This window comes from Hyperolius riggenbachi, chromosome 2 (assembly GCF_040937935.1).
Source record: "Hyperolius riggenbachi isolate aHypRig1 chromosome 2, aHypRig1.pri, whole genome shotgun sequence".
Taxonomy (NCBI): domain Eukaryota; kingdom Metazoa; phylum Chordata; class Amphibia; order Anura; family Hyperoliidae; genus Hyperolius; species Hyperolius riggenbachi.
The window spans coordinates 215,404,016-215,418,656 of NC_090647.1; the positions used below are offsets into that span (position 1 = coordinate 215,404,016).

The 14,641-nt window shown below is 43.6% G+C and overlaps 1 protein-coding gene across 1 annotated transcript in view; it reads right to left on the minus strand.

The window, feature by feature from the left end:
- Nucleotides 1-14,032, minus strand: part of PLCXD1 (phosphatidylinositol specific phospholipase C X domain containing 1) — a 29,254-nt gene extending 15,222 nt beyond the window's left edge. The window contains exons 1-3 of the mRNA XM_068268115.1: nucleotides 13,741-14,032; nucleotides 4,679-4,805; nucleotides 644-780 (exon numbers count right to left, since the gene is read on the minus strand). Of these exons, the coding sequence (XP_068124216.1) occupies nucleotides 644-780; nucleotides 4,679-4,790 (249 nt within the window). The 5' untranslated portion in view covers nucleotides 4,791-4,805; nucleotides 13,741-14,032. The remainder of the gene's footprint in view (nucleotides 1-643; nucleotides 781-4,678; nucleotides 4,806-13,740) is intronic.
- Nucleotides 14,033-14,641: the final 609 nt, after the last annotated feature.

Here is a 14,641-nt window from a genome sequence, read left to right on the forward strand (position 1 = left end):
TTTCAGCTTGTGTGTCTTGTTCAGTGGTGGTCGTCTTTCAGCCTTTCTTACCTTGGCCATGTCTCTGAGTATTGCACACCTTGTGCTTTTGGGCACTCCAGTGATGTTGCAACTCTGAAATATGGCCAAAATGGTGGCAAGTGGCATCTTGGCAGCTGCACGCTTGACTTTTCTCAGTTCATGGGCAGTTATTTTGCGCCTTGGTTTTTCCACACGCTTCTTGCAACCCTGTTGACTATTTTGAATGAAACGCTTGATTGTTCGATGATCACGCTTCAAAAGCTTTGCCATTTTAAAAGTACTGCATCCCTCTGCAAAATATCTCACTATTTTTGACTTTTCTGAGCCTGTCAAGTCCTTCTTTTGACCCATTTTGCCAAAGGAAAGGAAGTTGCCTAATAATTATGCACACCTGATATAGGGTGTTGATGTCATTAGACCACACCCCTTCTCATTACAGAGATGCACATCACCTAATATGCTTAATTGGTAGTAGGCTTTCGAGCCTATACAGCTTGGAGTAAGACAACATGCATAAAGAGGATGATGTGGTCAAAATACTCATTTGCCTAATAATTCTGCACTCCCTGTAAAATGGCTATATAATAATAAAAAAAAAAAAAAAAAAAAAAAAGCAAAATACCTGCGTCGTGCTCCACCGTAAGATGATATTGCGTGTTATGGAAGGAAAAGCCTTCGCTAAGAAGAACAGCAGTTTTGGTAAATCGGGATCAAGTGGTGAACATCTGTCTAGTCCATACGTCATGGTGTCATGACTCCCTGGTACAAAAAAATTAAAAGATATTATCACACCTGAAGTGAGAGAGGTAAGGAGACTTTTAAACAATACAAGTTACCTGGCAGTCTTGTTGATCTATCAATCACAAAGGGCTGGCACATCCAAGCTGATTCTTTATTGGTTCCATATAAAACATATAGCCATATGGAACCATTAAAGATTTACTTTGGATGTGCCAGCTCTTTTTGATTGAAAAGGAATGAGGACCGGCACCATCCATATAGCGTATTTAGGCTCTTTAGTATTATAGACACAGACAGTTGTAAAACACTGACAGAGCTTGATAAATTGTATAAAGGGCGTCATTCCCCTTTATCCAGCTGATGCAACCCCCCTCTTCCGAGACAATGGATTTGATTCTGTAGTGTATGCCAGACAACACAATAACTTATGTACAAGTCATGTCGATCTTCCTGGCATCAGTAGTGTCTGATTCACACACCTGAAACAAGCATCAGTGTAATCCATTCAGACTTCAGTCAATCTGATCTGTATGCTACAGTAGTTCAGGGTCTATGGCTTAAAAACTATTAGAGGCAGAGGATTAGCAGGATAGTCAGGCAATGTGCATTGGAAGGAAATAGGTCAGCCTCCATATCACCCTCACTTCAGGTGTACGATGATGCGTTTTCACTTGCTGCAGAATGTGGGCATTTAGTAGACTGTAGCCTGTGGATAGTACACTGATTTGAAACCGCACAGATTAGTTGAGAATGCTACAAAATGTAGGTCATGATGCCTCTAGCTTAGGGATATCTGTACATCCTCCAACTGCAAATCCTTGCTGCCTCTCCCACCGTTATGTACACTATGTCCTGTGTCATTTATGCAGAGAATGTCCTTGTTTATAAGGATATCTTGTTCTGTAGATCTAATGGGCAACAAGATAGCAAAAGCTCATTTGAAAAAGCGATAAAAATATATAACGCGTTGCAAATACACGCTTGGATGACCGCAGTTTCCACATGGTTTTTGAATATTTGTCTGGTTGCCTCACTGATCCCAATAGGGTTTGTATTCACAAAGTACAAATAAAAGTTATAGTGTGTTTTATAAAGTGTATTAAAGTGGATATTAGTATTATTGATTTATACAGCACCAACATCTTCCAAGGCGCTGTACAACAGAATAGAAGGTATAACAAAACCGGTACAAATAACAGTACAAGACAATGGTGTATTACAGCTTATGCAGTGAACCAATCAACTAGAGATTTGTACATAATGGTGGAAGATATGTATGTACATTACACAGCATTGGGAGACAAAAGGGGAAGAGAGCCCTGGCCAATCCGCCCTACAGTGTGAAGGGATAGCCAGTGTATAATGTATATTCAACAGATCCTCTTTTCCTGTAAAGTGATAATTACCTGCTGGGTCTTCCTCTTGTAAACCAGTCCCGTGGTCCATGTCTGCCGACTTCCAGCGTGTAGCCCCATCCCTCCCCCTGCTGAAAAACGCCATTTGCTTTCTGTATGCGAGATGGAGAAAACAAAAAAGCGTTTTTCGATGGGGGTGGGGAAAGTGGTGGACACTGACCCCCCCCCCCCCCCCAGGACTAAATAAGGCCTTGTTCACATCTAAAATAGAAGGCCTTGTTCACATCTAAAATCAAAGGCCTTGTTCACATCTAAAATCGAAATGCAAACGCAAGCATTTTGCAATTCTTAAAGAAATTTTTTTCACCCTCCCGGCGCTAAAAGTGCTTTTCTAAGCGTTTTTTCAGAGCGATTTTTTTCATTCACTCCCTGACGCAAGTCAGGAAGTGAACTCTTTGACCTGGAAAAAAATAAATACAATGTATTTATTCTTAACGCTCATGCAATCGCTACACAAAGCGATTATGTGAGAGTTTTGCATTTTTTCTATACCTTCCATTGAGACAAAATTGCCTCAAAAATGGTCCATGCACCACTTTTCTGAGCGGATCTGAAACAAACCGCAAAGATGTCAACTCCCTCATACAGAATCATTGCACAAGCTTTTTTAGGGCGATTTTTAGAATCTCCTGCGCTTGAAAAAAGGGCAAAAAAACCCTTAGTGTGAACGAGCCCTAACAAGAGGAAGACCTGGCAGGTAATTATATCGTTACAGGAGAAGAGCATCTGCTTGATATCCTCTAACTTAAAGGGGAACTGAAGAGAGAGGTATATGGAGAATGCCATGTTTATTTCCTTTTAAGCCAATACCAGTTGCCTGGCAGCCCTGCTGATCCTCTGCCTCTAATACTATTAGCCATAGCCCCTGAACAAGCATGCAGCCGATCAGGTGTTGCTGACATTACCAGATCTGACAAGACTAGCTGCATGCTTGTTTCTGGTGTTATTCAGATACTACTGCAGAGAAATAGACCAGCAGGGCTGCCAGGCAACTAGTATTGATTAAAAGGAAATAAATATGGCAGCTTCCGTTTACCTCTTACTTCAGTTCCCCTTTAAGATGCTGAATTAAATAAGGCTAAAGCTCACAAAAGCTTTTTACATTTTTTTAAGCAAACTTGATTACTGTATTTTGAGTTTGAAATTTCTTTTCTGCCATGATGTTGGTTGATTTATTCATGTACATTGTTACAGGAATACATTGTTAGCTAGACAATGCTTGGCTTAAATAGTTGTTTTAGATTTTAGTTCTGGAGTCAGAAAAATATGTCGCAAAATCAGGTCAGCTATACGGATATATGGATTAGGCAACAATTCACTAGTAAGGCAGGGAACACACTTGACTGTTACCGTGCGCATTTTCTGCACAGAAAAACTGAGAACTCATGTTAATCAGTGGGCTAGTACACACTTAATATGTTGTTCGCACGCAGAAAAAAAAAAACTGACATTCTGCATCCCGATTCTGCACATTTTGTCAGTTTTCTCTATCAACTACATCAGCTGCTGTGAAAAAACGCACGCGTTTTCCTGCATAGAAACACACTTGGTGTGCAGAAAAAGTATGCAGGAAAACGTGCGCAGAAAACTGAAAGTCAAGTGTGTTCCCTGCCTCAGGGTTAGGGGCCAGTTAGGGATATCTACTGCATCTTAACAGGAAGTCAGGATTCTTGTTCTGTGAGGCTCCTGCAAGTGAAGTCGGAACCTGGCTCTACTCCGCTTAGATAGACTGCCCTTGGTTTGGATGAACTGACTTCCACTTTTATACCAAGACACTGGTATGCTACCAAAATGTGAGTGAAGTGGGCAGGGCCGGTTCTAGTAACAATGGGGCCCCAGGGCAAAATTAGTCCGGGCCCCCCAACAGACACCACCGACTAAAAAGCTGCATTAGGAGCCCTACCTCCTAAACCCCTGAGCCAGCTGTTGACCTTCCCTCCCAACTTAACTGTGCTTTATTGGGCTCCCACCAGCACAAGTGCGACACTACTCTGCCAAAAACTCTGCAGAGGCCCCGGGGAGCAACAGTTAAGATTGGGGGAGACACCTTGGGGGCCCCTGCAGACTCTGGGGCGATTGCCACCTTTGCCTCTATGGTAGCGCTGGCCCTGGAAGTAGGACAGCATTCTCAGGGGTAGGAGTAGCAGCATTTTAGCTAAAGGGCAGTGTATCACCATTCATCACTAGCCCTAAATCATATACCACTGGCAAATATGTGGGAAAGATGGTGGATCCTATATGGATGGACAAACAGGGAAGGATGCGGGTTTAGAGGAGCAGCCCCCATAGGTAAGTAATGATTATCACCCCCACCGACAGCCCGCTCTATTATGAACCTCCCTTATGAGGTGGTTTATACAGTATTTTCACTTACAGGTGCTTAGTTGCCTTTAATAAACTCAATTTCATCCAATTAAATTAGTGTTCAAAATGTATAGATGCTGGCTCCTCCCATAGACGAGGAAGTAGTTAAATATGGCAAGCCTGACACAAAACAGTACCTGGAATTGCCAAGTCAAACAAAGGAACATCCCACAATTTTTCACACAACTGCGACATCCACTGTTTCCTGTCTGTCATTGAGGATTCAGACATCTGTGAAAGGCTTCCCATTTTGTGGCTGCAGTTCTGTAAAACACCAAAATACATGGCTACTTCAGCTTGATTATGCCATTAAATGATAATTCCACAATGTGACTTGGGATTGGCTGTTACATAGGAAAACATTTGTGTCAATTGAAAATGCTCCCTTTTAGGTATCAGCTGCAAAATGTTTTAATAGATTTAGTCAGCATTCTAATGCGTAGTCATATAAATAACCAGAGAGACAGACTGCTTTAATGACAGGTCCAAAGATATAGTGTGTCTTTGAAAAACAATAGGTTGACTTCTGCCGTTTAGCCCAGCAGCAGTTGTAGAAACACCTCCTGGAAGTACATTTAAAAAGTAAAAAAAAAAAGGCTCAGGCATTTCTGGAAAAGAAAAAGTTTTAAGTGATCTTAAAACACATTACAAGAGAAGGGGGAAAGCAATGCAAAACAAATTACCATACAGCCTCCAAAACAAGCTGACCTTGTGTATAAGTTGACCCCAATATTTGTCAAGAGCATTTTTTATGCTCCAACTCCAAGTACCTAAAAATTGCCCTGACCCCCCCCCCCCCCCCCACACACACACTATCTGCTACCCCCACCAAATCAGTGTGACTGATGTCTGTCTAATTTACCCCACCCCAGGTAATCGGTGCATCCAGAATCTATCCTCCCCAATTGTGGTGATCACAGCACCCAGGATCTGTCTCCCTGCCTTCCCCTCTCAGCGTGGCCGGTATCTGTGCCCCACCCCTATTTAGTGTGGCAAGCATCTGTGTATCCCCTTCCCTGTGCTTATCAGTGTGGCAACTATGTGTCCATCCCACCTTTCCTTTCTTATCAGTGTGTGTCCTCTTCTCCAGTGTGTTGGAAAAAGTTGACTATTACTTACCTGGGCTTCTTCCCGCCCCTGTAGTCTTTGAAGTTCCTTGGTGTCCTCCCAGTCACACCAATTAAAGTCCTGCCCTGGCCGGGTCTATGGTGCACGTGGAACCCAACTTAAATAATGCTGGCCACTGCAGCACAAAGCATTACAACAGAGGCTTCCCATATAAGATGAGGAATTTGGGTCTCACATAGAAGTTGACCCCTATTCTTTTATTTAGTGAACCAGACCTACATTTTTCTAATTATAGTCGATGATATACAGAAATAAAAAGCCTGATACGACTGGAATGCCCACACACACACACACACACACACACACACTTTAAAAAAACATACCTAGAATTACCATCCGACGGTTATTGTGACTTTGCGATCAGTTTCCAATCGTATGCAGATTACTAAATATCAATAAATTGTTGAAAATGGCAGAAACCCTTTTGAACTAGTGTGATCTGATTGCAATCCAAGAGTAAATAAGACTGCTTTATATGCCCCACAGGTATGATGGTGATTTGGTTGTTCCCAATGTAATGCATTACTATTGAGCTGCAGCAATAGTACAGTTGGTAACCCTTTTCAAGAGGAAAAAAAAGCTCCTCTGAGTTTTCCTTGAAATTCCTGCTTGCCAGCACATCTTAGTACACTACTGTGGTTGCCCAGAACTTTTTCCCCACCCCATCCTGAGCCCTGTATTACAATAAAATAGGCAGATCTGGGATTCTGTGAAGATACCTTCAGTTAAGACAATGGCTCCAGTCACTCTTTAAAGGGGTTCTTTCGCGAAAAAAGTAGGCAGTTAAAAAAATGTGACAGATGACAGGTTTTGGGCCAGTCCATCTTTTTAAGGGGGATTCACAGGGCTTTCTTTGTTTTCAACAGCATTTCCTGAAGAGCAGTTTAACTGCCAACATAGTAAGATACCAGCCAGCCTCCCTAATCACTTACACACTATTTTGTCAGTTAGACTTTGCAACTGCTGTTCAGGAAATGCTGTTGAAAACAAAGAAAACTCTGAGAATCCCCCTTAAAAAGATGGACTGGCCCAAAACCTGTCATCTGTCACATTTTTTAACTGCCTACTTTTTTCGCGAAAGAACTCCTTTAAAGATAAGGAGTTTGGCTCAGTTCCCATCTGCGGCTGGACCACGTACGGCCAGTGGGAGCAAACAGTATTGTCCTCTCGGATGGTCTGCCTGGAGCCCAGGGCAGAGGAGTTACCATCATAGGCTAGATGGGGATTGGGGAATGCACCCGCCTGTCCGGGATTATCTCGGATGGCACAGAAGTGCAGCCCACTTACTGCAACCGATTCAACTGATCCATTGTAGGCTGTCAAGTGTAAACAGTTCCTATGTATGAAATAGAATCCATTCACTGTTAGTTTCGCGATAAGCGGCAAATGAACAAAAAATATCAGTTCTAAGCTCAAGTGGGAACACAGCCTTACTGTGACCTTTTTCAAGGATATGTGTCTGGGAAACTCAAAGACTGTGTAGGAATGATTGCTCTCATACTGTATACTCCAAGTTCTCACAGTCTAGACAGCCATTACTATGCTAAAGGTTGGGAGGCAGAGTTAAACTAGGAGAAAATACAAACTCTGTGCAAATAGAGCCTTGGCTGGATTCAAACCGGATACCAAGCACTGCAAGGCAATAGTGCTATCCACTATGCCATAATGGTGCTCAACTTGGTGGTGCATGGCCCCCTCCAGACTTTCCAAAATATGCAGTATAACAATGTAGATTGTGTCAGGAATAATGTATCACGTTTGGTTGTCCAGCCCACGTTTGCTCAGATTTTGGTGCAGAGTCTTTGGTTTACTACACTCCCCATTTCACCAAGGGGTCCATAGGGATTCATAGCTTGCCTGATTCCATGAAAACAAGGTTGAAGGGTTAAAGGGAACCTAACCGAGAAGGATATGGATTTTTCCTATTAAAATAATACCAGTTGCCTGACTCTCCTGCTGATCCTGTGTCTCTAAGGCTCATACACACATCAGACCATAGTCTTTTGAAAATGAAAGGTCAGACCAATTTTACCCCCTTCCATGTAGTACGAGAGCCATACCTTCACAGTCTTTTCTATGGAGCTGAACTCCCCATCAGAAAAAAATCTTTGCAAGATGCTGCACACACAGATGCTGTACAGACACAAAAGATCAATATCTGCAAAAGAACTGTTCCTGCCAAAGATCCGTTCCTGCAAATTGCATTCATAGTCTATGAGATCTGCAGATCATCGTACACACCTTGTTTAACTGACATTCATCTGCAGATCAGACAATCATCTGCAGATCTGAAAATCCATCCTGGTGGATCTCATCTGCAGATGAATGTCTGTTAAAGGATACCCCAACTGAAATGTGACATAATGAGATAGACATGTGTATGTACAGTGCCTAGCACACAAATAACTGTCCTGTGTTCCTTTTTTTCTTTCTCTGCCTGAAAGCGTTAAATATCAGGTATGTAAGTGGCTGACTCAGTCCTGACTCAGACAGGAAGTGACTACAGTGTGACCCTCACTGATAAGAAATGCCCCTTTTTGTACCTCTTTTTTGCTCTCAGAAGCCATTTTCTGCTAGGAAAGTGTTTTATAGTTGGAATTTCTTATCAGTGAGGGTCACACTGTAGTCACTTCCTGTCTGAGTCAGGACTGAGTCAGCCACTTGCATACCTGATATTTAACGCTTTCAGGCAGAGAAAGAAAAAAAGGAACACAGTATAGTTATTTGTGTGCTAGGCACTGTACATACACATGTCTATCTCATTATGCCACATTTCAGTTGGGGTATCCTTTAAACAAGGTGTGTATGATGATCTGCAGATATCATAGACTATGAATGCATTTTGCAGGAACGGATTTTTTGGAGGAACATATCTTTTGCAGATACTGATCTTTTGAATACAGCATCTTCGTGTGCAGCATCTTGCAAAGATTTCTGTCTGATAGGGAGTTCAGCTCCATAGAATAGACTGTGTAGGTATGGCTCTCATACTACATGGAAGGGGGTAAAATTGGTCTGTGATCTTTCATTTTCCAAAGACTATGGTCTGATGTGTGTATGAGCCTTAATACGTTTAGCCACAGACCCTCAACTAACATGCAGATCAGGTGCTCTGACTGAAGTCAGACTGGATTAGCTGCATGCTTGTTTCAGGTGAGAGATCCAGATACTACTGCAGCAAATTGGTCAGCAGAAGAGGCAGGCGACTGGTATTGTTTAAAAGGAAACATCCATATCCCTCTCAGTTTAGGTTCCCTTTAAAGGAGGACCAGAATAAACAGCCCTCTTTCCTATTTCTTGCTTCTAAAATGTACTTTTTAATAACTGTGAACTAGGATGATGCAGTCATAAGCTGAGTTTATCTTACCCAAGCTTACTTCAAAATCAGTTTAAAGAGTAACTGTCAGGCTGCAGAAGCTAATTTAAACCTCTATTCTCCTGTGTTAACCAGTTTAGAAGGAAGCCAAAAAGCCATTAGTGAAGATAAAAATCTCAGTTACCTTTGATGTGTGCTTATCAGCAACGCTGTTATAGACCCAAGAGGACGCAAGCCGCATACTATACTGCAAAGCATTCTGGGGCCCTCCCCTCGGCTGCTAATGAGACGTTACAGCAGCTTGTAATCAGTCCAGCGCGTAGCACTGATAAATCTCCGGGCAGAGTACACTGCAGGAGTCAGCTATTGTTCCTAGCCACATGGCTCATTAATATTCACTGCACACTGTGTTATTCAGTAGGAGCTTTTCTGTGATCAGGAAGCAGGCAGGACATGACGACACATTTGACAGAAAAACATGGAGCCTGCCATGAGCTGTCAGGAGCATCTATCTCTGCATATACTATATACAAATTCTGTGAAATCCAAACGTGGACAGTGAAATGCATATGTAATGTAAGTACAGCCAATCTTTAGCTACTGATATATGTGTTTATTTTCTCTGAGACCTTATACCTAACAGCTCCTCTTTAAAGAAGATTTCCAGGAAAATAAAAAAATAAAATTAAAAAAAAAAGAGAACTTTGTTCTGTGTGCCCGACCCCTTGCTGTGGGGATTTGTTCACTGCCCCAATAGAGAGCTAAAAATGTGACACAACCACAAAACTTCTGGAACCAATACCAAGCACTTTTATGCTCGGTAACAGCATTTGCATCAGCTAAACGAGCTGCCACAAGCCATCCTGCCAGCCAACATTGACAACCAAGCCTAAAGGTGGGACATTGCATATTAATTCAATGACACTGCCTTATGGGAGGGAGCACGCACGCCGTAGTCTAGCACTCAGCCACCCTCCACTCATACACTATGGAATAGGGGCATATACCGTACAAGACTGTCCCACTACCAGGGCTGTGGAGTCAGAGTTGGAGTCGGAGAAATTTTGGGTACCTGAAGTTGGAGTCGGTGGTTGCATAAACTGAGGAGTCGAATATTTTTGTACAAAACCCACAGCCCTGGTAAGTATTAGACCAAGGAGTCAGAGCCATTTTGTGTACCTGGAGTCGGAGTCTGTTTCACAAACTGAGGAGTCGGATCATTTTTGTACCGTCTCCACAGCCCTGCCCACTACCAGGGAACGCAGGACAGAGCCTGGCTGGGCAAGACACGAGATTCTGGTGATTGTCAAGCATAAAATCTGACTGAAGTGTTGCAAGGTAGTTAACCAAGTACTGTAAATGAATGATAGCAGGTAGATACTGATCATTTATACCTGATGTAGCAAGAATCTATTAAAATCTACTGTTTGCGGAAAAGCATATAATCTAACCTAGGCCATCCCACTCTCAGCCTCTGGCCAAGCTGTCCTTTAGAATATAATGTAATAGCACAACGCCCCTGGTTGACAACCTTATGAATTGTCTCATCTTATTTCCTGCCTATTCCTTTAGATTGTAAGCTTTCAAGGGCAGGGTTCTCTCCCTTTTAGGACTTGTAAGCTGCTGCATATTTTTATAGTCACTATACAAATTGTCACTATCATTTATTATACTGTCTATCATTTCTGCATTATGTATCAAGGTCTGTAATTTGGTGTACCCATGTTTGTTTTCGTACTCTTATGGCCCATACTCACGAGTGACATTTGTCGCCGCAACACGCGGCGCGCGCGTGTTGCGGCGACAGGTCGCCCGTGAGTATGGGCCGCCGCACGCGCGCGCACCCTGAACTGTCGCCCATGTCGCCAGGCGATTGAAACTTCCAATCGCATGGCGACAGTAGCCGCTGCCCCCCCGCCGCAACTGTCGCTAGTCCGCGTAAGTACGCGGACTAGCGACAGCAACCTCCATTGAGGTTTATGGAGCTTCCGGCGGGGGGAGGAGGAACGTCGACGACAGCTTCCGTCTCGCCGCTGGTCCCTCTTCCGCGTGAGTACGCGGAGGGACCTGGAGAGAAGCTGTTGCCGGCCTGTCGCCCACACGCTCACGTGTGCTGGCGACAGGCGATTTTTGCAGCCCGTGAGTACGGGCCATTAGACATAGCAGTTGGGTGGCTTGATGGCATAGTAGATAGCCTGTTCTGAATCCCAGCCTGTTCTGAATCCCAGCCAGATCACTACCTGCAGAGTTTGTACGTTCCTCCATTGTCTGCTTGGGTTTGCTCTGGGCACTCCTGTCTCCTCCTACATCCCAAAAACACACAGATAAGTCATTTGGCTCCCCCCTAAATTGGCCCTAGAGAACGATGGACTTAATGCTGGGAATACACCATGAGAAATCAATCAGACAGTAAATATGCTGAAAAGATTCATCCAGTATTCCCAGCATAAGAATATGGGCCAGTGAGCATCTCTGAGGGACAACTAGTGACAAGGCGAGAACTGTGTAAGATAGCAGTGCTATGTAAATTTCACATAATAGTATGCTGTACAGCACAACACAAAATAATGAAGCTTATTTGTGGAAGTCAAGACTATAGAAAAAGACACCAGAAACAGATGAGGTGCTGTGGTCTTGGCTTTGGAGCTGACAGCTGATGGTATGGCAAAAAGTTATAAACCTTCCTTCTTGGTAGAGAAAGAATTTAAGAGCATTGGTGACCATAAACTTTGATTTTTCCTGTTGATATCTGGCAGATTCAATCACTGTGATCAAGTCTGCAAGAAATGTATGCTGAAAGTGATGCCCAATCGATCTTTAGACAAAATCAATCAAATTGATTGATTGATCATGCCAGATGTTACTCAATTGGTGGCAGGTTGTGAGTGCTGGCAGCAGAGCTAATGCTACCCTGTCTGCTGGCGCACCTTCTGTGTCTTCTCTCCAGTTGTGGCGCTCTTCTGGGCACCTGTGTCATGTGACAAACACTAGAGGCCCAGCGGCAAACACGCCAGACCTCTAGTGTTTGGCCTGTACCTTTTGTCACATGACACAAGTGCCCCGGTAGAAGACACAGGGAGGAGCACCGCAGCACACACGTGAGAATTGTCTCCACTAAAAACACACTGGGGACACAGATGGGGAGACCTGGGGGGCCCAGCAGGTGGCTCCACTGATTTTCAATAGATTTCATGCTGAAATCTAATGAAAATCTGTGTACAGTGTGTGGGAGGATTTAATCCCTCTTGGGTCAAATTTGATCTGAGAAGAATCGATATGATGGTCAAATCTGGTGGTTATCTATTAGTGTATGGCCACCTTTAGTAAGTGAGTCTTAAGTAAAGTAAATATTGGGTTCAGGGCCCTCATTACTAAGTTTTCATAAGAAAGAACAGCATTCTGAGGAGGAAAGGACAATGGTCAGTTCTGGACATTTTGGGTTGCTTCAGTCAATCACCACTCAGGGCCATTGTTTGGTATTTTACCACCACAATAAGCCAGTGCTGGCTTACATGTGTATGGTTCCCTATTCCCTCTCCATAGCATAGGGTCACTCAGCCCAGTCCAGAAACACTAGTTAATAACAGTTCTTTAAACATACATTAATAAGGTTGAAGAACTGGTTTAAATACATAACATAATGCTGGGAATACACAGGTCGCTTTTAAAGAGAACCCGAGGTGTGTTTAAAGAATGTTATCTGCATACAGAGGCTGGATCTGCCTATACAGCCCAGCCTCTGTTGCTATCCCAAACCCCACTAAGGTCCCCCTGCACTCTGCAATCCCTCATAAATCACAGCCATGCTGTGAGGCTGTGTTTACATCTGTAGTGTCAGTCTCAGCTGCTCCCCCGCCTCCTGCATAGCTCTGGTCCCTGTCCCCGTCCCTTCCCTCCAATCAGCAGGGAGGGAAGGGATGCAGGCGGGGACTGGAGTTCTGCAGGAGGCGGGGAGAGCAGCAGACTGACACTATAGAGATAAACACAGCCAGCTCTGACAAGCTGTTTGTCAGCAGCGTGGCTGTGATTTATGAGGGATTGCAGAGTGCAGGGGGACCTTAGGGGGGTTTGGGATAGCAACAGAGGCTGGGCTGTATAGGCAGATCCAGCCTCTGTATGCAGATAATATTCTTCAAACCCACCTCGGGTTCTCTTTAAGCTGATTAGATGGTTTGATAGATAATTTCCGACATGTCCGATCTCCCTTTCGATTCTTTGGCCGCTCGTTTTCTGATAGAAGTGAATGGAAAAAGATAAGAAAAGGAAAAAGATAAGAAAAACGAGCGGAAGATAAGATAATCGACTGCAGAATCGACCAGCAAAAACGATCGAGAGCAGAAACGCACAGCCGAAACGAACCACGTATTCCCAGCAATAGAGGTACACAAGTTTATTTTAGTTCTTATCAGTTAAAACTTAGATCTGTTATAAGTGTAGTTTAACAAGAAGTAACCCTTCAAGTACCTCTTGAGAAAGCTGTGAATCACTGCCTAGTCTAGAACAAAGATCTCAAACACATGGAATGTGTATTCCCAGCGGTACTGCAGCTGAGCTTGGTGCTGTGTTTTGTTTACCTACATAACTAATCATACAGAAACCAAGCTGAGGAAGTTACTGACTTATGTGGAAGTCCGCCCTGAAAAGATGTAGAGGAACATTTATCCAGACGCAGTTAGTGTTGCATTAAATATTCTTAAGATGAAAGCGTTTAATGTGGCGTTAGTGTGGCATAATCAGTGTAAATGGTGTACTCACCGCACAAGGCAGGCTCCGCCAGCAGTGACATATGAGACCAGCAATAGCTCAGCCGTGTATGAAGTCAGAGCTGTTCCTGTGTCTTGCAGCTGCTCGGCATGTCGGGTCCTGCACTCAGCTTGCATTCCTCAGCTATTCTGTTTATACTGCCACACACAGGTGCTGCTGGAGGCAGCCTGCTACAGCTGCCATTGGTTCCCTATGATCCACTATCAACATCGCTGGGATAGGGGAGATCCCACATCGCGTTCGCTTCTCCCCCTAGTTCAAAGCAGACTAGTTCCTCATGTGATGATGAGCAGGGAGGTGTAGGAGGCTGGAATCTATGAGGAGGAGACAAGACAGCTCACAGCGACACCTATTGGTGACTAGTAGAAAGCAGTCTGCTGGAATGGAAAGGATTCAGAATATGATGTAGGAGGGAGACTGCTTTACAGTGTAAATCAACTATGGATATATCTTTATGGTAAATGAGGTTTGTATGTTCTTCTCTGAGGCATGATTGGCACAAGTCTAGTTTAGAGCACCCAGCAGGTATCCTCATAGGAAAATTCTGCTAACAGCTACCAAATATTTTGTAGTAAACTACGCCCACACTATTCAGCCAATCACAACGCTTCGTGCTGTAGAGGGTGCTGTAATGGGAGAAGGGTTCCCCATGAGGTTTCCTGCTGGGTCCCCTAAAATAGACTAGAGCCAAATGATTATTGAGATATTCCCATTTACTGGTCGCAAACCCTTTAATATAGCGTTCATAAAGTATTTAAAAAATAATAATGAATTCAAGACTCTTCTAGTGAGTTTTCTCACAGGAGATGTTTTCACACCTTATCAATAAAACACTTTTTATCTCCCAGCCATTGACGTAATTATACCAGCTGCTCGCGGGGGGAAAGGCATC